The 24,453-nt window shown below is 56.3% G+C and overlaps 2 protein-coding genes across 8 annotated transcripts in view; both read right to left on the bottom strand.

Moving 5' to 3' along the window:
- Positions 1 to 15,009, bottom strand: part of STARD8 (StAR related lipid transfer domain containing 8) — a 36,880-nt gene extending 21,871 nt beyond the window's left edge. For 2 of the 6 annotated variants that reach the window (XM_071758094.1, XM_071758096.1), the window contains exons 1-2: positions 14,785 to 15,009; positions 13,083 to 13,116 (exon numbers count right to left, since the gene is read on the bottom strand). In XM_071758094.1, the coding sequence (XP_071614195.1) occupies positions 13,083 to 13,116; positions 14,785 to 14,829 (79 nt within the window). In that variant the 5' untranslated portion in view covers positions 14,830 to 15,009. Of the gene's footprint in view, positions 1 to 2,990; positions 3,207 to 3,768; positions 3,963 to 13,082; positions 13,117 to 14,784 lie in introns of those variants that run through there. The other 4 variants (XM_071758100.1, XM_071758101.1, XM_071758098.1 and 1 more) reach the window with 2 other exon arrangements.
- A 4,246-nt stretch (positions 15,010 to 19,255) lies between these two features.
- Positions 19,256 to 24,381, bottom strand: YIPF6 (Yip1 domain family member 6). Of its 2 annotated transcripts, XM_071758166.1 has the most exons (7): positions 24,256 to 24,381; positions 23,775 to 23,903; positions 23,189 to 23,267; positions 22,815 to 22,857; positions 22,358 to 22,483; positions 22,105 to 22,262; positions 19,256 to 21,142 (listed from the first exon to the last, which is right to left on the bottom strand). In XM_071758166.1, the coding sequence occupies exons 1-7, from the start codon at positions 24,292 to 24,294 to the stop codon at positions 21,024 to 21,026; spliced, it is 693 nt and encodes a 230-aa protein (XP_071614267.1). In that variant the 5' UTR covers positions 24,295 to 24,381; the 3' UTR covers positions 19,256 to 21,023. The 2 variants fall into 2 exon arrangements, with proteins under 2 accessions (XP_071614267.1, XP_071614268.1); XM_071758167.1 differs by lacking the exon at positions 22,358 to 22,483.
- Positions 24,382 to 24,453: the final 72 nt, after the last annotated feature.

The raw sequence follows: 24,453 nt of genomic DNA, 5'->3' as shown, positions 1-24,453 counted from the left end.
ATTTTGAGTCAGTGCCCAGCAACACCCTCCCTGTGGCCTCGTGACACCCCTGCCCACAGCCAGTTCCAGTCCCACTGGGAACTGACCCCCGGGGAAAACTCCCCCAGCATCCCCGAGAGCCTCCACTTCCCCCCAGCCCAGCACCCGCAGCCAAGCCTCTGCCTCAGTCCTGGAAGGTTTCTTAATTCCTTTTTTTCTTTAAATGGGACAGCAAGGGGTGGAAAGGGAGCAAGTTCTGCTGTTCCCATTCCTAGAGGAATGAGGGGAGAGCGTGGCTGCTCAGTGCTGCCCCAGACAAAAAGGCATTCAGACACCAAAACTGTGCCCTTGGCAGCACCAAAAATATTCTTGTAAAATTCATGGGGGCTGAGGGGAGGCAAAGGGGGGGGGCAGAGAGGAGGAATAGAAAGCCCATCATGTACCTGGGCAAATGAATTGCACTTTAGCAGCACACAAGTGGGGTGTTGGAAGCACCACCTCTTGCTGCCCCCCAACATGGGCAGCATGGGGCCCTTAATTAGTGGCAGTAATTGCTTGTGCCCCAGCGATCTCTGAACACAGCCATCAAAGCCTCCTCCCAAAGGGCACAGGGACCTGCAACCAGCCCCAAAGGCAGAGGCTCTCTGCGTGCTGGAGGGCCCGTGTTGCAGTCAGATGCTTTTCCCTCCCAGATAAAGGGCAGGAAATCCCCGGCACACCCGGCTCTGGGCCCCTGGGGACATCCCAGAGGAGCTCCTGCTCCCATTTGAGAAACGGGAGGCCCAATCCCTGGCTGCAGGGTCCATGGAAATCCAGATGTTCACCCCACGAGGTGCATCCTTCATACATGATTGTGACACCAAACCACAGCCGGGCCCCAGCAAGCATCCTTGATCCCTCCCTTTCACCACCTCTGGTTCCTCCCATGAACATCCCACGACAAGCCTAGTGCAACTCCAAGGTGCTCTTCTCTTGCATCCCCCAGAGTGTCCCATGCCCCCTGGCAGCAGCCCCCTCAGTCTCTAAGGTGCCATGGGGAGCCCTCAGGGTGGGCTTCACACCTGGACACTGGTGTGGCAGCAGAGCCACGGGACAGCACAGGGCACCCCCGCGGGACACATTCCTTTGTGCAGCAGGACAGGGAACACCCAAACCTCCCGGGGAAGGTCCCTGAGCCGCTCTACTTGTTCCTGGGGTTGGCTGTTACCGTTTGTTCTGCCTGTCACTGGCACCGGGTGACAAGTGCCCGCTTCTGATAAGGGATCCACAAACCGCCCCGGAGCTGGCAATGGTTAACCCTGCAGCAGAGGGGACAGCCCGGGGGGTACAGCCACATCCCACGGGCCTGCGGTGGGCATGCAGGGGGAGCAGAGGGCAGGGGAGGGACGAGCAGGGCACAGCTCCACACCTCCAGCACAACCCCTTGTGCGGAATTCTTCAAATGATGCACCGAGTTAATAAAAAAGCAAAGCGGGACAACGAAAACCAGCAAGGCACTGCATCACTTCCTGTGCCTACACACGAATTCCTCGCTGGAAATGTAAGAAAAAATACCCTGCCTCTTTAAATTTCTGCGCCCAGCCCCGGCGGCAGCATGGAAAAGTTAATATAATTATCCGGAGGTGACTTTCAGACAGGCTCGCACAAGGAGGGTTATTGTGGCTCAATCATTAACCGGGCGGGAGACCCCCGGCCCTGCTGGAATGCGGCCGCTGCCGCCGGTCCTGCCCGGAGCACGGGAGCGGGCACAAAGGCTGAGGACACGGCTCTGCCCCTGACACCCGCACCGAGCTCCCGCAGCTTCCCAGCCCCGACAAATCCAACCCAACAATTCCTTCACACTGCCTGGAACAGCCCAGGAGCGGGCAGGGGTCCCGCAGCCCCCCACGCAGCTGGGACGGCACCGGAGGCATCTCCTGCCTCCACAGCCTCATCTTCGGAGGATTAAAAATCCCCACGTACACCGAAGCCCTTCCGAAAGCAGGCAAAGTGCAAAGGCAAGCCTGCCGACGGGCAGACTGCGTGGGACGTTTCAAGGAATGGCCACTGTGAGGAAGGAAACCCTGTTCTAGGCCTGTTCCCCAGGAACTGTCCCCTGCACCATCCACAGCACCCTCGGGGCTGGCTCCTTGGCTTCTTCCTCCCCTACAAAGTCACGCAGCAACCTCTGCAATGCCCTCGGGGAAAGGGCAACCTTTCTTTCCCCTCTGTTACTTCAGTTGACTTTGAGAACCTTCAAATCTTTTTGAAATTAGTATAAAAACCAAGGGGAAGTACTACGGTGCCCTTAGGCACAACCAGATTTTGTTCTCTTACGAAACTGAAGTGCTGGCAGCCTGTCCCGTGCGTACACTCAGGTTTGGACATTCGAGGCAGTGCAGGCAGGGAATGCTGAACAGAAGCACGAGTGCATTTATTCAGAGAGGCTTTTATTGGAAAAGTATTTCCCAGAGGAAGCACAACCACATGGAGGGAATGTGAGCACCCCCTCAGGAGCCAGCTTTGACACCTTCCTCCCCACAGGGACTCGTTGTTTGGTCACACAAGAAAATCACTGGCGACCTTTCAGCATAAGGGTGGCAGCTAATTTTTTCCCCCAGGAGAACAGAGAGTGGCTGAGGGGGTCTGAGCTGAGCTGTGCCCCCTGCAAGGGGCAGAGCTGGCATGCAGGGAGCAGCCAGGGGCCGTGATGCCTGGGCCAGCACCACTGCCATCTCTCACAGTTAAATGTAAGCAGAAAAAAAAAAAAAAAAAAAAAAAAAAAAAAAAAAAAACCACATTCATTGATAAGAATTCAAGTATGCACATGGAAAAGAATGCAGGACTCTGCCAATAACATCACAATATCTGCTCTGACATCCCGGGACTGTGCAAGGGTCTTACAAGAGGCAGCTCCTCTGCCCTCTGCACCACGGAGCCATTCCAAAACGCAAACCACAAAACCAAACACACAAAGAGCTGGTGTTTAAGTCAGCCACGATCAAACAGCCCCTGAACAAACAGCCTCTCACCTTGGCAGCACGCTCTGACAGATTACTGCCCGTTCCCAACGTGACAAACTACGCAGGCACAGAAAACCCATTCCTACCAAAGACAAAGGTCTCCAGAAGGGATGGTGGCTGGAAACACGTGCCCATGGTGCCCAACGCCAGACCGCAGAGTCCAACCTCCCCCTGGCTACAGCACAGGGGCCAGATCTGCAGCCTCCTGACGTCAACACAGTTTTTCCATGAACTCACTGGCTCTCTGGATCAGATGGCAAATCTGTGCATTTCCAGCCACCGGTTTAATCGCCCGTAATTCCAGCTAGAGGAGGGGTGAAGAGAAGCCCTGAGAAAATCTGGGCAGCCCAAACCCTGCTGCCAGCCCACCCGCATCCCTCGGCTGGCTCAGCCACGACTCTGCCAGCCACAGAGGGAGCGGGGCTGCCAAGCCCAGCTGGGATGGCAGCAGAGGCCTCCGGGCCCACGCGTTGCTGTGACTCAGCCCGGGAATGACGGGGATCCAGTAAAAGCTCCAGCACGCCAGGAAAACTGCTCCCAGCTTCTCCTCCTCAGCTACAGCAACAGCCACCTCACCCCACGCCACGTCTGCCCACACACACGGGCGACCCAGCAGCCCCACGGAGAGCACCCTGCTGCTGCGGGAAGCAGATCCTGGCCGGAGCAGCATCCTCCATCCAGAGCCACAGGCTGAGAGACTTCCAAATTCCAGCCCTTCTTCTCCCGCAGACCCCCCGCCCCCAGACCCCACCGCAGGCGCCGGGGGAGCCGCAGGTCCCTGCTTTACCTTCAGGCTGGGCTGCCCCTCGTCCTGGGGGATCGGCCGCGTCCCGGCGAGCAGAGGAGGAGGAGGGGGACGGAAGGGGGGGGCGGTGCGGGACCCCTGGCCCCGCGGGCGGGCTGGGGCTGGGGCTGGTGCCAGCCGCGGCTCCGGCTGTTGTCGGTGTGAGCGCGGCAGGTGCGGGGCTGCCCCGGGGCCCCGACGGCTCCGCCCGCCGCTGCCGGCACCGCCCGGGACCGCCCCGGGACCGCCTCCCCCCCCCCTCGATTTCGGCACCGCTGCCCCGGCCCCCGCAGAGCCCGCGCTCCGCCCCGCAGCACCCACCAGCGATCCGGCACCAGGAGGAACGGAACCACAGGGCCCCAGCTCCGGGCTACCAGGTTGGAGGTCCCGAGGCTGCACCATGCACGGACAGAGAAGCCAAAGAGAGGAAAAATCCACACGTGTGAAGCCCAGCACGGCCCCGGCTACCCCCTCTGTTCAGCCCCATCTCCCTCCCTCCCCGCTCAGAACGGGGCTCTCCGTTCTGCGGGGAGTCCCAGCACAGGGACACCCAACAGCCTCCCCACGGGGCTGAGCGCCTGTAAGGGTCCCCCGGGATGTTGCCCCCAAAAGATGAACCCCAGGACAGTGCTTGGGCAGGTCTCTCGCTGCCCCCTCCCTCCCCCCCCCCCCCCCCGCCCATCAAACCAAGCGGGTGGCAGAAGCTGGGGTGTGACACAGCACCGAGAGGTGCAGAGAGGCTGCTCCTCTGGGATTTGTTCCCTAGAAATACCCCTCAGGCTGCAGGGGGTCCTCTTGCTCAGCAGTTACACCTCCGACAGCACAGGGCGAGGAAGATCCTCCCCATGGCACACACACATCTCACAAGCTGACTTCTGGATCCCAGAGCTTTGTCGGTCAGATGGGAGCAGCCACAAGCTGTTCATGAGAGGGTGAAATAAAAAATGGGGAATACGGTCTGGCACAGGGGGACTAAGAGATAAAGACAGTGTTTAAGGTGGACCTGAGGTAGGAACTTGTTAGTAAGAAATGGAAGGCAAAGGGGCTGGAGGTTAGGTTAATGGTTGGACTTGATCATCTCAAAGGTCTTCCCCAAGCAGAATGATTCTGTGAGGTCAGGAAGCACCGGCTGGGGGGTGGAAGATGGAAAGAGGAAGCAGAGAGTGAGACAGAGACAATGGGACAGTGGGCAAGAGGCACAATGCAAGCAGAGACAGGCAGTGATGTGGTTTGGTATGGCCAGAGAAGCTGGAGAGACCAGGTCTATGGTAGGGATGCCACAAACCCGATTTTCTCTTGGAATTAATGGTGGGAATTGCAGGGTTGCCCAAGCACTCTAATATGGGAGGATCAGAGGGGAAAAACAGAGTTTTTTCTATTGTTTTCACAGCCTGAGAGGTTTTTGATGCACATCTCCTTCCTTCCTTTCCAGCCCCGAGCTCCTGACCCTCCTCCCACCAAGTCCCCGCTGCCTCTGCTCCTGCCGCAGCCTCGGCCTCCCGAGGGAAGGGGCTCCGGGCCACGAGCATCTCAATGAAGCTGTTGTTGACTTGAAAGTCTCCATGCAGCTTTGTGCGAGGCATCCTCCCGCCAGGCAGGGCCCAGGATGTGGGCAGGGGGCCCAGGGCTCCTGCTGCTGGAGGACAAGCAGCTGGTGCCACCCCGCTGCTCAGGATCCGTCCTGGGGGAGATCAGTGGGAGGTCCCTACAACCAGGAGGGATGGGAGCTGCAAGCTCCCTACTACAGAGCCGCAGGGGATAGAGAGGGGGGTCGGGATACCAGGAACCCATCCCAACCCTTATCCCCAGAAGTACGAACATCCACAAAGCCCTGCTCCCCAGGAGGGTGGCAGGAAGGGTGGAGGGGGGGAAAGCTCTGGAAAAAGATGATGGGTGCATCAGAGCTTGGGGGTGGCAGCCACCGAGCCAGCACTCCGGGGGATGGCCAGGGTGGGTATTTCCCTCTGGCCACATCCTCAGGGAAAGGACGGAGGCAGAAGGAGGTGGCAGCATTCCCAGCTCAGGGAGCATGGCCTGCGAGGGCAGAGCTCACACCACTTCTGGTCTGGCCCCGCGGTGGGTCAGGCAGCAGCAGCACAGTGACAGCAAAACCGCTGAGCTCGGGGGAGGATTTCAGGCATTTTCCACTCATTTCCTCACGCAAAACGGGAACGGGGAGGGCGTGGGGGCAGGGGCAGGAAATCTCCCGGAGACGCCGAGCTATAAACAGGAGCCAAGAGGGTAGGACCAGGGTGTCCGGGCCCACGCGGACCCCGCGGGCAGGACCGGGGAGGCCACGCTGCTGGGGCGGGTGCTGGGAGGAGCAGAAGCGGCGCAGACCACAGACCCCCCCTCGCTGCCCCGTGAATGAGCAGCATTCATGCCCGGAGATATTAATAGTTGCCAGCGTAGAGCCGAGGAATGGCAGAGCGGCTGCACAAGGCACCCTGTGTGCACACACGTGTGCTCTGCCAGCCACGGGCACAGCCTGCCCGGGAGCTGAGGGGCGAGGGGGACACAGCCCGGAGAACGCTGCCCGCTCCGGGGAGCTGGAGCACATCCCGGGGGACACAGCCCCTGGCAGCCGGGGGAGAGGGGCTGTTCAGGGTGGCCTAAAGGGCACCGCTGGGAAGGAATACAGGGGGGAAAATAATCCAACAAAGGCCCTTTTTGGGCTGGCTGAATACTAGGAAAAAATGTCAGGAAGGGTGAACGGGCTGGGGAGCTGCCTCCTCCTCCCAGCAGCGAGGGTGGGGGCCATCCGGCTGCTGGGGACACCCAGACATAAGCACGGGAAAGCTCCAGTAACAGCTCCGAGGGTAACCTTGGCCAGGTCCCTGGAGGTGCTCACTGGTTACCAGCAGTCCCGGAGGCAGCACCCAAAGGCTCCGCACCCACTCTCTGAGCCCCCCCGGTCCCTGAGCCCCCCGGCTGCGGGGAAGGGCGCTCCCTGCTGGCCCCGGTACGCAACGACACCAACACCTACACCAATACCCCCCACGAAAAAACACCTGGAAAAGTAAAAAAGAAAAAAAATTAATAATAAAAAAAAAAAAGACAAGGAATTAAAGAAGGAAAAAATATGATAACACAAGTCTATGAGAATGGAAAAAGCCTCTCTGCTCCACCCGGCCACACACCACGGCAGGAGAACCCACACACCCACAGGGAACACACCCCCAGCTGCCCATTGTCTGCTTCTCTGTATCCAACAACCACAATAAACAGGAGAATAAAAAAACCCAAACCAGTTCACTTTTTCTTTCAGGTGTATAAATACAAACTGACCACAGAAGGGGCCAGGCCAGGAGTGGGTGTCCTGGGGGACGTTATTCACCAACCCATGCTCAGGGGACTCTTGCTTTGCTCATCCAAGTATTATTCATGTTTCATAACTTTCCACTGCCGCAGATGGACAACAGGAGAAACCCAAAACATTTTATGTGGACCTCCCCACAGCGCATTAACCCAGAAAGTGCCTTTGTCCCCTCCACCAGCTCACCCCAACACGTCCCTCCTGCCAGGAGGTCACGCTCAGCCACGGGACACCATGGAGGAACATCCCAGAGCCACTGGCAGGATGGGTCCTGGGGCCACAGGGATGCTCCAGCACCAGTCTTGGCACAGGGTCAGCACCAGCATGAAGTGAGCAAGTGGCTCTGGCCAAGAGGAGGAGGATGGCTTCAATATCCTTGTTTATGAGAGGAAAACCAGGGGAAAGAAGTTAACTGGCGCACAAGAAATGTCAGATGGAGCCGTGTCACCAGCTGCACGAGCACAGGCAGTGGGATTTCAGCAGCACTGAATTCCCTGGCTTCCAAGGGAGGAGGGCAAGAGGGAGGAAAAGAGAAACTCAGAGCTATACACACAACAGCATCATTCATGGGAGCTGATTTTGTGCAACAAGGGTCCTGTGTCTGGCCCAGAGCTCGGGGCAATTAAAGCAGCAGCCACAGATCTCAGAGAAACAGCAGGAATTCATCTGAGGAATCCAGATTATGTGGCCAGTGCTGAACCAGAGCAAAAAGCCTCCAGCTTTTTGGTAAACACGTTGGTGAGCAATGAGAAGCAGCCGCCAGCTCAATGACCCCAACTGTGTCTGCTTCACCCACCCACGCCAGAGCCTCCTCCTGTCACTCCGAGGGGGTTCCTGCTGCTCCCTCCACACAACCAACCCCACCGAGGGGATGGAGAGGAGCCAGGGCCCTGCAGTCCCCACGTGGGCTTTGCCACTGCAGGCAGAGAGGGGAGCAGAGGGGACAGCTTCACGTGGGGTCACAGGGGATGCTGTGTGCTGCAGGGCTACAAACCAGAAGAGTCTGTGGTGCCAGAGATAAGGGTGGTGGTTTGCAAGTCTAACAAAGTGGTTTTCCATTCCAGTCCAGCCTCAGGAACCAGAGTTTACCAAGGTATGTGAAATGAGACAAGATGCTGATTAATCTCAGGGATTCAGACTGGCCTGGGAGCAACTATGGATCCTCCAGGAGACCCTCAGAGAGGATTTGCAGTTGTGCTCCCAGCTCTTGTATGGATCACCCCAAAACAACCTCCTGCACCCTCTGTCCACAGCCCCTGGCTACAACCCACCCCAGCCTGCTGGCACCAAGGTGGGCAGTGTGACCAGCAGTGGCATCTCCCTGGAAAAATCCATTTTCCCCTTGACTACAGCAAACTGAGCTGACCTCCCCACCCCTGAGGAGCAACCTGTGCCTACCTGGCAGGTTTTGGGCCATCCCCAGAGGGACTGTTTGACAGCAGGAGGAACAACTCTCCAACAGGGGTCTTGGGGCAGGTACAAGATACAATTTTTCACTGAGCATCAGGGCTGACTGAGAAACTCAGTTCCTCTCTCACACAACCCAAAGTAAATGGCTCCAGGATTGTTGTCCCCACACTGCTATCACAGTCACGTCTAAAAGCCACATCAAGCCAGTTTCTGCACTGGAGTTCCAAATGAAGAAAAATTCCTTAAGCATTTGAACAGTCTTAACAAAAGGCCTGAGACAAGCACTGTCTCTGTCTCACCCTGACCACACAGACACATTGTGCTGGTGTGGGGCTGGCAAACAGCTGGGTCAGTCCTCACAACACTGCAGTAACAAAGCTCAGGGCTCTGCCTTGCACAAACATCCTTACGAGCCACCATAAACACACCAAACCTCACCAGCAGTGTCCTTTTCCTCAGTGACATCACCAGGCACAACTTCTCCCTCCTGCCACCCCAGGAACCAAGGTGTCCCACATCCCCCCTGCATCCCCTGCACCACAGCTCTGGAGTGATGCTGCTCTGGGGGGGCTCACAGGGCTGCTGATGCTTTGGGGCAGGATTCAGAGTCTCTTTGTTAAGAGGGGATGGCAGTAACATGAGCAGGCTTGGCCTGCCAACACCTCACACCTTTCTTTTTTTTTCCCATCTGACCTCTCAGCTTTGCAAAGAAAACCCCCCCACTGCTACAGAGCACCCAGAGAGGCCACGTCCCACCTCCACCTCCAGCCAAGCTCTCTCCAGCAGCACAGGCAGGTTATTTCAGGCACAGAACCATCACCTTTCTTTGCCTTTTTAATGCAGCTAACTTGCCAAACCTCGTACCAAAGAAACACCATTGTACAGCCAGACCTTGCTGCCAGTTCTCAGCGTTTTCTCATTATAATTTCAGGGAAGTAGCCACACTCAATGCTTCCCTCTGGATCCTTTTGGTCTCATGCAAACTGCCCCACAGAGGCAGATCCAAACATACTTTCTTGCCTGTAATTTCTTTCCAGTCAGTCTCAATCATTCCTTGCTGCCACGGGAAAAATTTGGCGACATCCCTGGCACCAGGCAGCCAGAGGGGCCTTTTCCCAGCTCATTCCCTGCACTTCCCCAGCACCCGGCAATCCAGGCCATGCCAGGAAAAAAAAAAAAAACCTCTCTCCACCCACGGCTCTTCCTTTCTGACCTTCAAAGAAAATCACCCGGTTTGTGATAGGATCCTGCTGTTCTGCAGGGGGAATCTGCATTTCGTTAGCTACAGGAAACAGAAAAACTTCCAGACCCTGCAATTAAAGCCCCAGAAGGAGGGTGCTGGGCTGGGGGTCAGTGCAGCAGCCGCTGGGTTGCAGCTTTACAGGCAGGAGAAGGAATGGCCTCGTTCCCTGGGCTGGAGGGGCCCTCTTGCCTCTGACAAATACTTTCCCCACAATCATTTATTGGAAAAACCGAAGCCTGGCCAAGTCGGGTTTGATTTTTGTTACAGGATTTTTTCTCATTTCACGTTTTTGGCTCCTACACGGGCGCTCAGCAGCCTCCCAGCCCCGGTGCTGAGAGAGCAGAAAGGTGACAGGGGAACAACCAGCCCAAACCATCCCACGGCTCCGGACTCACAGGAGCCCCTGGTACATCCCTATCACTGCCGTGGTGGTTCCTGTTAATTAACCAAGGGTGTAATTGCACACAGGGCTCGGTGCAGGCAGCTCCCCCAGAGGGCATGGGGTGTTTGGGAGGTGCCCATGGGATGGACAGTGCCCAGCACAGCAAAGAAAGGAGTTTGCCCAGCACAGCAAAGAAGGGATTTCTACTGGGGAGAGTGCAGAAATCCCCAACCTGCACACAGCCCCAGCACCGACCCTCGGGGAGCAGGCAGGAAACGTCAGGGCTGGTGACCCCAGCTCTGCTCCCCAGCCCAGCTCCTCAGGGAAATCAATGCAATCTGCAGAAACACGTATCAAAGAGCTCAGCAGCTCAGAAATAACCTCAAGGGTCCACGGAGGAGGCTGGAAAGGAAATGCTGGAGATTGCATCCCGTGCCCTAAGAGATGCTGAGCCCAGCTCCCCAGAAGACATCTGATGAGGAAGAGCATAAACTGCTGGAGCTGCCCTGGCAGGGGGACTTTGGGTGTATAAACTCTTGTTTAGGAAGTATCTTCTCACTTACTCTTTTTGGCTATTTAGCACTAATCACATTAGCTATTAGGCAGTGGTAGGAGAGTGCCCAGGCTGGAGGCTGTAAGAGAAGGAAATGGGGATATTTGAGAAGCAGCCCTCTCTCTTTATGAAAACTCACCAGGAGAGCCTGGGCTGGGTGCTGCTGCTCCCAGGGCACCCCAGAGGGGCTCCAGGAGGGACCCGACGTTGCTTTGGGTGGGGGTTCCAGGAAGATTCACCAGCCCAGCCCAAGAGTGACCCCACAGGGAAGAGGAAGGAGCAGACTGCCTTTCATCACATCTCACACCAAAGCCACTGATAATCACATCCAGTTCAGCTTTCCAACTCACTACCTCTCCGAGCAGCATCCAGCCCCATGACCACATTTTCCACCACGTGTCAGGAAGCAATTTCTCAGGAAGCTTCAGAAGACCCCAGAAATGGGTCCCAGCATCCCACCCTATGCCTTCAACCTCCAAACCAAAACCTTCAGCCTCCAAACCAACACCTTCAGCCTCCAAACCAACACCTTCAAGTCTCCTCCAGGAGGTCCCAGTCCTCACCTTCTCCCCACAGACCCAGGGCACTGAGTGAGGGGCTGAGCTACAAAGCAACAGACCCAGGGCAGAGGAGACCTTCGTGTGAAGAGAGAAGAAAAATAACTCAGCTGTGACAACATATCAACAACAGCTAAATTTAGCAGGTTATTTCTGGAGATCCAGATGCTGGGTAAATACAACCTTATTATTTCATGAAGGGGCAAAAGTTCAGCCGAGTCCCTCGTGCCTCTTTTCCCTATTATTTCCCCATGTCCTGAAGCTGAAGCCCACTCCTGCACTGCCATCCCTGCCTGCCTGCACCCACAAGAGCTCTGAGCTCCATCCCTGTCCCTCAGCAGCCAGAGGAGGCCACTGCTTGATGACACCTGCAGAGCATGCTGCTGGCCCTGCTTTTGGGGAGCTCTGATCCCGCTCCCAGCAGGAATTCACTCGGAGGGCTATTTGGTGTCTGGCAGTTTCTGCACACACAGCTGGTGCAGGAGCCTTTCCTTTCGGCTCTGTCCAGAACAATGCATGGGAAGTGAATGTCAGAGGGGAAGCAGAGGGTTCAGAAATCCATGGAAACCTGGCCCTGGCTGGGGCTGCTCCAGCAGGATGGAGCTGTGCAGCCAGCACTGTGCCCCAGAGCTGGGGCTGCCCTGGGAGGGGATCCTGGTGGTGGTCAGGATCAGGGGATGAGGGATGCTCTGGGGAGCAGTGGGGGAGGCAGGGAAAGTCCCTTCCAAGAGTTTCCTGGGGTGAACACAGAACCAACTCAACCCACCCTTGTCTGGAGAGCTGTGGTCCTCTTGGTGCCCACCCCAAAGAGAGGACAAACTCATCAGGGAAGGGAACATCTCCTTAGACCACTTTCTGGGGGTTTCCTTGAGTCACCCCTGTTTTCAGAGCACCTCCTGGGGACAGGCAGCTCTCCCACAGAAACCCCCAAAGAGGATGTGACTGCTCCACAGGCTGGCTCCACATCCAGCCCAACCCACAGGGAAGGGAGCAGAGCTTCAGCCAGGCTCCCCTGGGACCCACTGCAGCTGAGGCACTGTGTCCCAGGTGACTTTAGTATAAAACTATGCAGCCTCTCATGTGGGCAAAGGCTCCTGCTGCTCCTGCCCTCAGAGCCCCACACAACAAGACACCAGCTGAGCATCCCTCCAGCAATCTGGAGCTCACCAGGCTGGGACACAGAGGTGTGGCCAGGCTGGGATGGCTGGGAATGATGCTGAGCCTTTACCAAGACAGATTTGGATTTTACAGGCAGCTTTAACCAAGGAGAAAAAAACATTTGCCCCTCCCCAGATCCAGCCATGGATATGATCTGTAGGAGCCTCCCCTGCCCCTTCCCTTGCACAAGGTTCTTTGACCCTTTTTAACAAGTTCTTGATATTCCTGTTAATCTCTCCCATGAAAGGCCAAGAGAGACCACCCAGGATCACCTCGGCAGCTCTGCTCACAAGGAACCTTTTGTTGCCCAGAGCTTTCCTGGGCTCAGAGCTCACCTAACCCTGAAATGGATAAAACCAAGAGGCTGGGTCATTGCCCCCCAGGCAGGGAAGGGCTGGGAGATCCCCAGGATGTTCCTTCACACCCAGCAACACCATTTCAGACCAGTTTGCCTGCAGAGCCCTGCAGGGTCCTTAAAACAAGCAGTGCCTGTGCCCCATCCCAGAGCTCCCAAGCCCTGCAGCCCCTCCAGGCCACTGGCAGCCCCTCCAGCACCCCTGAGCACCACTCTGGGGAGAAAACCATAGTGCTGGCAGGAGAAACCAGAGCCCAGCCAGGGGATGGTCCCTCTTCTTCTGCAACCTCTGCCCACCCCACTGTGGGGACATTCCTGCCCCAAAAACATTGCCACAGCTTACCTGCATCTTTCTTATCTTCTAACAACGTAAAACTCTGTGAAAAGAAAAAAGAAAATAACATGAATCATTTAATTATCTTTTTCATTTTTGTATTAATGGATTCCAGGAGAGGATCTGGGCCCAGCAGTGCCAGCTCTGGGGACACACAGAGCACCAGGACAGGTTGTCCCCAGGGCACAAACCCCACTGGCTCTGAACCACCCCACCTGGCACTGGGGACACCTCAATGGGACAGACCCTATGGGGCTGGGGTCCCTGAAAATGCCCCCGGGTACCTGTGGGGATGTCAGTGCTTCAGTCACACTGGTGGGGCTGGGAGCAGGGAGTACAATGGTGTCTGCAGGCACCATGGAAAACCAACAATAAAGAGAGGGGGGGCTGGAGGGGGAAGAGAAAAGCTGAAAGCAGACGGGGCTCTTGCTCCCCAGGCACAGCACCCAGGTGGGGAAGGGGCTGTGGGGACAAAGCCAAGGGACGTGGAGTTTGCATCCCTGAAGAGCCAAAAAGCCACCTGGCCCACTGCAGATGGTCACCCATCTTCTGCAGCCTCCCCTGCCCAGAGTTTCCCTCTCCACAGACCCCTGAGCAGACCCCTGGCCACATCACCTCGGTGCCCGGGGTGACCAAGGGAGGAAGAGCCCCAGAACCAAAGGACAAATTTACCCCCAGACCTGAGAGGGACTTTTACCCCTGCTCAGTCCATATCTTTCTGTTGGCACCCTGGCAAAGGTGTTTTCTAAGCAAGAAGCAGACCCAAACATGGGCTTCATTAGTGAAAGCAGAGTGTTCAGCTGGGGAGGAATCCTTGGATGAGGGGGCTGGGAATGTGCTGGGGTGGGGAGCAGCTGGGGCCATGGTCAGAGGAGCAGCTGCAGCCTGGGGCTGGGGACAGGGAGGGCAGGAGCCATCCCATGGCTCCCCACAGCTCCCCACGACCACTGGCCAGAGCTCTGCTGGTTCTTTGGGCTTTGCTGAGGTCCACAGGCACCAGGAGCCCAGCTCAGGCCAGGCTGGAGCCTCTGGAGCAATCCAGGGGGATGAGGGACCGGTCCCTGTCACCGTGAGCACAATGGCAACAGGGACAAGGAGGGTTAAGGAGGAGCTGCTGAGCTCTCTGGAGACAGCAGGGACAAGACAGCCACTAATATAATTAATGAATTTCACAAATGTCATTTTTAGCCTCAACTATTTTAGGCATTGGATGGAAAGCCCGGGGGAGCAGTGTGCATTCCACATGCACTTCAGATCCACTGGCTTGGCACAGCACGGGTTGGGAAAGGGAATTCAGTGCTTTTCCCAGCCTGCAGCTCCCCAAACCCGTGCTGACCAAACCCGGCACACCTGCCACCACGCTGCACGCTGGATCCAGCACAGCCCAGGGGCAGCCAGAGAGGGGGCTGCACAACCTGAGGGCAGCAGAAGAGGAATGAAACCCCCATGAGAACCATCAGCTGCCACCACAGCCTCTGATGCAGGAAATTAAAAACTCGGGGGCTGCAGGCTTGCTGCTCCTTTTCGGTGGGGCCAGACCCGCTCCTGCTGCCCTGCCGGGAAAGACCCGAGCCCCCAGGCCAACCCCAGGTGCCCCCAGCCCCGCCACAGCACCCAGAGAGCTGCCTCCCCCCCTTCCCGGGTCCCTCCCGGCAGCTTCTCCCCACACCGGGTCCCCAGCCGGGCACCATTTCAGCAGACGGCTCCCTACCTTGGCTCTTCGGAAGCAAGCCCAGAAGAAATCCAGCAAGGGCATGATGGGGTGGGCGGGGGGCAGGCACGGAGCCCCCCCCTAGAGCACTGCGCAGCCCCCTGCCCTGGGCAGGGACCCCCCCGGCACCCCCATAGCTGCTGCGGGAGCTGGGGCTGGCAGGGAGGGAGCAGGCAGGGAGGGAGAGAACAGGCAGGGAAGGAGCAGGCAGGGAGGGAGAGAACAGGCAGGGAAGGAGGGAGCAGGCAGGGAGGGAGAGAACAGGCAGGGAAGGAGGGAGCAGGCAGGAGCTGGAGGCAGCGGGCAGGGAGGGAGGAGGCAGGGAGGGAGGCGGGACAGCGATTCAAACCCTGCACCGTTATTCAGTTGGTTGTGAGCAGGCACTGAAATTCCCTTCGAAGGTTGGGAGTTTTAAACAGCTCCAGGACGTTCCTCCCTGCCTGCAATGCCCCGAGCAGGGCTCCCCGGGCCGGGCAGCGGGGAAAGAAACACCCGCGGGCTGCTGGACACGGGCAGGGCACTGCCAAAGGCAGCTGGGAGGGCACTGGGAGCCCCAACCCCGCAGGGTGCAGGGTTCCCCTCCAGCCCCAGGGTTCCCCTCCAGCCCCAGGGTTCCTCTCCAACCCCAGCCCCGCAGCAACGCTCCCGGGGCTGTTCCCGCAGAGGGACAACCAGACCCCCCCGGTCTCACTGTTGTCCCCCGATGCCCCTGCACGCACCGGGCACCCCCGGGCTCAGCCACCCCACAGGAGTGACCCCGGTGTGGGTCAGCCCCAGCCTCCAAGGCTGTCCTTAGCTGTTCTGACTGTTGACAGCTCAGCTTCCTCCCACCACCATCCGTGGAACCTTCACCTTGGTTCACGGGCAGGGCCGTAGGAAAGGCAGTGCCACAGCTTTTGGGCAGCCACCCGGCCCCCAGGTTGGAAGCCTTCTTGCAGGCACACCAGAAACCTCGCCAAAACCGGGGATTTATGAGGTCATCTGAGAATAAGAAAAGGCAAGTTGATGAGCAGCAGCCACGCTCCTCCAGGACATGTGGGTGGTGGCACCAGCCTGGCCCTGGTGACAGTGACACGGCCCCGGTGGCAGCAGGAGGGCAGTGTCAGCCCCGGCGCCAGCTCCAGCTGCCCCTGTCCATCTCCGCAGCTCATTCCTCGGGTTCCCTGGCACAGCTCCTGGACTTGGCTCCAGACACAGCTCCTCTGTGTGACCCCGGTGGTACCGAGACAGCACCCTGGGGCTGGGGGCACCCAGGCACAGCCCAGGCTTTGTGCCTCCACCTCTCTTCTCCTCTTTTAAATGCCCTGGAAGCCAACCTCACCCCGAGGGGACACTCCCAGGTCACCTTTCCCACAGGGGGACACATGGGAGCCCAGGGGCAGCCATGCAGCCCTGGCCAGGACACCAGCCCAGCCAGCACCTCACAGCACTGCAGGCTGGGGTGGCGTTGAGCTCTTCTCCTGTTTCCTCCAAAAGCAAAAAAACCAAAAAAAGACAAAAAAAAAAAAAAAAAAAAAAACAAACAAAACCAACAAAAAAAAAAAAAAAAAACAAAAAAACAAAACAAAAAAACAAAAAAAAACACAAAAAAAAACAAAAAAAAAAAAAAAAAAAAAAAAAAAAAACCAAGCAAGTTAGTGCAAATAGAAGCAAGCTGACTGCTTCCCAGGGCCTGGGAGACAAACCACAGAGGCTGCTGCATACTTGGGTAGTGTCTTCTACCCAGTCATCCCAAAAGCATCCAAGTAATTTTAAATCCAGGATCCCCCCTCGGCACAGCAGGAGCCATCCCCAAAAGAAGGGCTCCTGAACCCACACTGAGATGCTCCAAGGCTGAAGAGCAGCAGGAGACCTCCCCCAGATCCCCACTGCCCCACGGCCACCCTGTGCTGTCCCCACTGCCTGTCCCAACATGACAACCCCAACATGCACCCCCCAGCAGTGCACCCAGAAACACAGGAAATCCACTCAGATCTGCTGCTGTATTTTTTTTTAGCAGATCAGAGTCTGAACTCTTCTGAGCAGAGCCCATTCCAACAGCAGCAGTGATGTCTGGGAGCAGGTACCTCATTTGGCACTCCTGGCATGGCCAGACATGACTCCCCAAAAGAGGGCCTGCTCCCTAAATGCCAGGGTCTGTATGTGCAAATACTGATTTATTTACTAAATATCGGTGACTGTGTTTAGAGGTACTGAGTTATTTAGTAAATACAGGTGTCCGTGCCTGTAAACACCAATTTATTTGGTAAATACCACTGATTGTATTTGGAAGCCCTGATTGAGTTGCTAAATACTGCTGAATGTATTTTAAAACCTGATTTGTTTACTACACACACAGGAGCCAAATAAACTCTCGGGATGCCTGAGACATCCCATGCCCTGACAGAGTGCCACATCTCACCCCTTCCTCTGAGCCAGAGCTGCCACAGGGGCACGGATGGGTTTGGGGAATTTCTGCCTGAGCTCGGGCTGCTCCTGCTCCTGCTCCTGCGCCGGGGGGATGTGGGGGACACATCCATGTGGGTGACACTGGGGACACCCTGAGCCCTGCTGGCACGTTATTCACACACAGTTAAAGGAGTGTAGCTGCTAAGGGGGTGGTTTTGAGGTGCTGCAGAGAAGTTACACAAACAGACCCAAGTGGTACAGAAAATCCCTTTTTTATTCTTTTTCTTTTTTTTTTTTTTTTTTTCTTTTTTTTTTTGGAGGCCTGTAGGCAGGAGCAGTGTCAGGTCTACTTACAGTTGAGCACCTGAGAGTCTGGGAAGAGTCTACAGAGACCCCCACGTGAGACAGAACTCCAGGAAAAAACCTTCTGCTGTGCCACAGCTGCCACGCAGGGGTCCTGAGGACACAGGGAAACACAAACCAGGCAGAAGTTTCACCTTCCAAGGAGTGGCATGAGCAGCTTCCCCTTCCCAAGGGAATATCCCTGAGCTGCCAGGAGCCTGGTGGGACATGAATCCTGTGCCAGGCAGGCACCAGGGCAGCACAAGGAATTGCCAGCAGCTCTTATTATTATCCAGAGGTAATTAACCTCAGGTCCCAGGGCTGAGGCACAGAGCAGCCAGGGGCTCTGCTGTTCCCAGCCCCAGGGGACAGTGCCAGGGGCTCAGGACCCTTCCCCAGGGAGGGGCAGCTGCACCCACCCTCAGGCTCAGCGGGGACAGAGCAGTGACACAAACCAGCAGTGCCTGGCAGGTTTGTGCCAGGAGCTCAGAGCTGCTCAGCAAACCAGAGCCAAACTTCTCCTGTATTTTCACTCTGGACAGCTGCAGCCTGGGGAAGGTCCCAGCCCTAATTCTGGCTGAGGTTGGGGATTAATTAGCAAGACAGAGGAATGTCTGTCGGGCCAGACCCTAATGCTGAGGGGAACAGCTGGCACTGAGAGCCCAGGCCAGAGCTGCCTTGTCCCAGCACCCTTCCTGCAGCCCTGGGGGAGATGTTCTGGTCCCTGCTCCCTGGGCCAGCAGGAGGTTGGATCCTGTTTGGGCAGAACCACCCCAGGGTACAACATCAGCTTCAGTGGCTGAACGCCCAGATGCCCTTCCCAGCTCCTCAGGCTGTGGCATCCTCTCCCAGGGGGCAGAGCAGAGGTGTTATCCCCATCTCCCTCCCCAGCCGGCACCTCCTGCTCTGCCCACAGCAGCTGCCCTGCATCTGCTCCACCACGATCAGGACTGGGCTTTGTCTGAGAAAGTTCCTGGAAGGCCAACACTTCACCACTGCCCAGAAGTTCTCTCCTGCCTGGGGCATCCCCTCAGTGCCCTGCAGGAGCCCCCGGGGGGGCTGCCAAACCCCGGAGGGTGCCCCAGCCAGGGGGGTGCCCCCAAACTGTTGTCCTCGACAAAGGGGACAGCAGAGACCTGGCTGTGACAGCCCCCTCGTCCCATGGAGCAGGGAAAAAGCCAAGGAGAGGGAAAAAGCGAAGAAAAAGCCAAGGGTACGAAAAAAAAAAAAAAAAAAAAAAAAAAAAAAAAAAAAAAAAAAAGAGGGAAAAAGCGAAGCCCTGAGGGACTGCAAGGCAGTGCTGCCCTCTGGTGACCATCAGCTGGGCATCTCCCTGCTGCCAAAACCTCTGAGATAAGAACCCACCCAAAACTTTTACATCTTCAGGTGACAGCTCCCAGGCAAAAGAAGGGATCCCACGAGTCAAAAAAACAGAACAAAACAAATCAACAAACTACTTTTTTTCCAAAAAACCACTGGGTCAATTAGATGTTACTCCAATTATCTTTCAGAAATAATATCAGGTTAGGTCACAAGACACTGCAGAGCTAGAATTCCAAGGATTGCTCCAAAAGGGTGGTGAAATTCTTATGCTGCAGTAGGAAGGATTTGGCTCAAACAATCCCCCTGCAGCCATCTGGTAGCTTTACCATCTACTTCCCTTGAGTACTTATTTCAGTTCCATAAAGCTAAACTAATGTTTAAATGAGTGGAAAACAACACACTTGAAGGACAAATCACATTCCGTATCAGTAATAATTTAATGGAAGTTTAAAAATTCCCCATTTCCATTGTGCCCCTGTGTCTATGCAGCTCCTGGGAGCAGCAGGGCAGTCACCAGCCCGGGAGCCACCCAGTCCCCTCCTTCCCTCTGCTCCCAGAAAGGCAAAAATCTACTTTCACTCAGCACATGTAGAAATTTCCATCCCAACTGTCAAATAATTAGTGTTTATATCAGAAACTGCAGGTTTATCTATAAATCAGGAGTATTCACACCTCAGCAGGACCACGTACATCAGTTCCACATCCACCAGCATTGCTTCAGGGAAAAGGCAATCCCATCCCATGCTCATTTGCAGAGAAAGGGACAAAAATGTCAACAGCAGCTTTCCCCTCCCTGAAGATGTTTCAAAGCTCTCCCCCTTGTTTAGTGAAAATAACAAATGACATCAACCTGGTCTGTACAGTTTTCCAGAGGGATTGTCCAGGTCCCTCTGGCACTTCCACACCTGTGAGTGGGTGCCCAGGCAGGAGGGCACCTGCAGGGAGCTGCAGAGGAAAGTCTCCTCCCCTTGTATAAAAAGTATGAAGCAACAAACAAACAAAACAAACAAACAAATCCCAACAAACAGACAAACAAAAACACCCACCAAAACAAAGCAAAAAACAATCCAGAAGCAGGAAAAAATACATAGAAAAGTTTCTATCCCGTTATGCACACAAAGAAACAGGAGGTGATCTCAGAGGTGCTCTCTGGAATGCTGCCTGCAGGGACAAGTCACACGTGAGCAGCTCAGGACAGACTCATGTCCTACCTCACAGCAGCCAACACCTTCATCACAGTTTAGTTCCCTTCTTCCAACCCATTTCAAAACTTTTGGGCCCAAGTCCTGTTTTTTTAGGTTAGCACCCAAACAGCTCATGTATCAAAACCTCAGCTGACTTCACAAACTTTTGTTTTTTTTTTTTACATACACTTTTCCTTCTTGGTACTCCCCAGACAAATTTCCCTTCTCCATGTGCAGTGGCAGCTGAAGCCCTGCTGCAAACCAGCCTTGACTCTTTCTCCAGGGCCTGTAACTCCAGCTGATGGACTCGTGGAAAGATCTGGATCCATCCCATGTACAGACACCCCTCTGGGGTGACACACAGCTGGAGGCACCTGGCTGGAGCACGGCCCTGCTGTGAGGGGATGGAACACAAGGACAGACGTGAGCAGGGCCCCTCCCCCAGCTGTCACCTGTAAAACAAACCTGGCTGCTTTGCTGCTGAAATCTGATGTCAAAGTGAGAGCCCTGTGACACACCTCAGATACATTTCACTGCTCCCTAAGTGAATGAAGGACAACAGGAGTCAAACACAACTCTCCCCTACCCCAGAACATAATAGCAACAAAGGTCTGTGATTATTTCATAAGGCATGTTCATCTTCAGAGAGGATCTGAGCAGCAGCAACCATCCTGTAACTTCATCTCCATCCACTCAGTGGCTTGAACCTCCAGGACCTCCAGCTCTGTCCCTCGGTGGAACCTCTGCCAGGGTGGGCACTTCTGCTCCAACACAACTACAGAGCAGGGCTACATCAAACACCCCAGCAGCTGGGCCTCAGAATCTTTCAAAAAGAGGGACACACAAACAACCAGATTTTGCAGTTCTCTGGCTTTATCCCGTCGCCTGCCTTTGTACAATTATCTCTCTATATATAAATTAGGAAGAGATAAAGCCAACAATTAACTGCAGTGTCCATGAGGAAACTCCAGTCCATGTGACAGAGTCTGTGCAGCTGGGAGGTCACTGGGGTGTGAAGGTGAGGATCATCCAGCTGATGACAAAGTAGAAGAGGAAGATGGGGTAGACGACCAGGGCCTTGCGGTTGGGGGGCTGGCTGTCTGCCAGGAAAGCTGTGGATGCTGTGGGAAAGGGGAAGAAAACCCAGGATGTCAGCAGTGGCAGCAGCAGATCCACTGCAGATGGTAAGGGTTTGGAATGAGAATCAGCTTTTCAGTTTTGTTGGAAGGGAAAGGGCAGCCCCCCCCTGCTCAGCTGCCTGTGGGACCAGGTAAAGCTTTTGTTAGGAGGCAGACAGAGGAATCCTGATCAACATTCCATGAGAAGAGCCAGGAACAGTGCAAACCATGAAACCAGCATTTTCTAACAGTTTTCCTAACCCCCAGAATGAAGGACCCAAGGGTCTCACTCAGCCTTTAGCATTAATCACCATCCTTCCCCCCAAGCAATCTGCAGCTGCCCAGGACAATCAGCAGAGGCTGAGCCTGTGCCAGCACCAGGACTGCAGGAACCCAGCAGGAACACACAGGGGGATCCATCCTGAACTGAACACACAGGGTGAGACCCATCCTGAGCTGCAGAACACACAGAGTGACCCATCCTGAGCTGAACACACAGAGTGACCCATCCTGAGCTGCAGAACACACAGGGGGACCCATCCTGAACTGAACACACAGGGGGACCCGTCCTGAGCTGCAGAACACACAGGGGGACCCATCCTGAACTGAACACACAGGGTGAGACCCATCCTGAGCTGAACACACAGAGTGACCCATCCTGAGCTGCAGAACACACAGGGGGACCCATCCTGAACTGAACACACAGGGTGAGACCCATCCTGAGCTGAACACACAGAGTGACCCATCCTGAGCTGCAGAACACACAGGGTGAGACCCATCCTGAGCTGAACACACAGAGTGACCCATCCTGAACTGCAGAACACACAGGGTGAGACCCATCCTGAGCTGCAGAACACACAGGGGGACCCATCCTGAACTGAACACACAGGGGGACCCGTCCTGAGCTGCAGAACACACAGGGGGACCCATCCTGGCAGGACCCAGCTCTCCCCAGTGCCACTCACCCAGGGTTGACCATGCAAACATGGCCAGCACCACGACGAGGCGGATGATGAAGCTGATGGTGCCAGAGCCTGCCAGCAGCACCAGCCTGCACACCAGCATCCCCACTGTCAGCGGCAGCACACAGTACCCCAGCACACACAGGCTCTGGAAAAAAGATCTGCAGGGACAGGAACGGGGGGAAAAAGTGGTGATGGCCAAAGCAGGGTAAGAGGGAGCACGTCCTCCCCTCCTGCACAGCCCCCCCTCACTCACATGGTGCCCCCCAGAAGCTTGGAGTTGAGCGTGATGACCACGGCACCGAACCAGATGATGACAAAGACCTCAGCAAACTGGGGCCCTCCGTCGTCCTTGCTGTCTGCTGAGCCACCCTGCAGCATCCTGGGGGACAGAAAAGGAGTCCCCTCACTGACAAGGACTGGGGTTTTGCAGCCCTAAACACTGAGCCCAGCTGGGCTGCACACCCAGGGCCTTCCTGCTCTGATGCTGAGCAGTTATCAGGCTAAAAGCTGACAATCCTACAGGTCCTCGTGGGCTTGAAGTGTCAGAAATACATTTGATCAAAAAGCTAAACAGGCAGAGTTTGCAGCAGACCAGGGAAGGGTCAAAGGAACTTCATCTCAACATAGGTGGTCAGAATTTTGTTTTAATTTCTCATTTCTCCAGTGTCAAAGGCCACAAAACCCCAACTCCCCTCACTCCAGGTACTTACAGAGCAAGCGAGACACAAAGCACCAAAGGGCCCCAAAGATCCCCTGTAGGTAAAGGAAAAAATAAAACCATAAATATCACTGCACGATGCTCCTTAGAGTCATAAAGCACCTTTCCCACCTCCCAAAGTCCTGTTCTGCAGATTTTACTTCCTTGTATCCTCTCATGCAGCATCTCCCGTGCCACACTCTACAACAGAACCAATTCAGGCCCTGCCAGCTCCCTCAGGGGACCTGCTCTGCTTGTTCTGCTGCCTGTGCTGCTTCTAAAGAGCCCTGGGGACACCCTGGTTTCCCACACTTCTGCCCAGTGTTCCACAGCAGAAGGGGCAGGGCCATCATGCTGGGCCCCCCTGCCCTGCCCCCCCAGACGTACAGTCCCTGAGGAGTGCGCTGCTCTTCCTGGGGTAGAGGACGTGGACAAACTTCTTCCCCACAGCCTTCAGGTCTCTCATCTGAAACACAGAAGCAGAGTGCTCACTGACCCCTCCTGCACGTTACAGCTGGCACTAGGAGCAGGGAGAGAGAAGCAAAGGAGTGTTGATGGTAAACGGGGATGGGATCCAGCCCTAAAGCCTCTGCCACAAACACCTCTCCCCCTCCCTAACACCCACAGTGTTTTATCCTCCAGTAACACCCGACTGAGAGACACAATTAATTTGTTCCTCTAGGGAAAGGCAATTAATGGGAAATCCCATTAGCTGGGGCAGTTCTCCCCCAAGCTCCACCTGAGGCCTTTCGCCTTGCAAAGATTTTCACCCCACAGAGAAACTCTGGGCTGTAATTCAGAGATTTCTGACCCAGAAGAATTAAATTTTCATGACTAATTCCTAGAAAAAAAACCAACAACAAACCCACCCAACCTTATAAAGCAGCACAAGTCAAGCAGAGCTGTGCACAGCCCCAGCTTTTTGCCCCAGAGCAGGAGCAGAGCCCGGGGGGCAGCAGAGGCACAGACTCACGATGGTTTCCCGCACGGGCTCGTCCAGCGTGGAGCCGTCTTCATCGGGAGAGTGGGAGCCCACGGGGACAGTGATCTGTCCTTCCACCGGGATCTCCTCGGATATGGACACGTCCGCCAGACCTGCGAACTGACCGGATTCACACCCCTCAGCAGGAAGCGACCGCGGGAAGCCCGGACTCGCTTCCAGCTGGGTCTGGGCTGGAAACCGCTGCTCAGAGCTCCCGGACACCGCGGTACGGACGCGGCCAGCCCCAGGGCAGCAGTCGGGGCCGGGCCGGTGCCCGAGGAGCGGATCAGACCCGTGCGAGCGAAGCGTTTCTGCTGCCCGCAGGGACTCCCGGCAACCCGCCGGGCCCCCTCCCGCCCGCCGAGGCAGACGCCGGCCAGGCCGCACCGCGGGCCGCACCCGAGCCTCACCCCCCTCCCCAAGCCCTCCGGGACGGACCGGAACCGAGCCCGGGCCCCCCCGCCCCGCTCACCAACGGGTCCGAGGCCCCCAGCCCCTCCGCCGCCGCCATCTTGGCTGCACGGGCGACGTGGAGACCGCGCGGACGTCATCACCCTGCGACGCCGCCGTGTGACGCGCGGCCGGGGCGTCCATGGCAACGCGGGCTGTGCCTGCCGCTCCGCCCCGCCCGCAGGGGGCGCCCTCGCCGCGCGCTCCCGGTGCCGCTCCC

Source organism: Heliangelus exortis, chromosome 14, assembly GCF_036169615.1.
Source record: "Heliangelus exortis chromosome 14, bHelExo1.hap1, whole genome shotgun sequence".
Taxonomy (NCBI): Eukaryota; Metazoa; Chordata; class Aves; order Apodiformes; family Trochilidae; genus Heliangelus; species Heliangelus exortis.
This window is presented reverse-complemented; position numbering and strand designations above follow the sequence as displayed.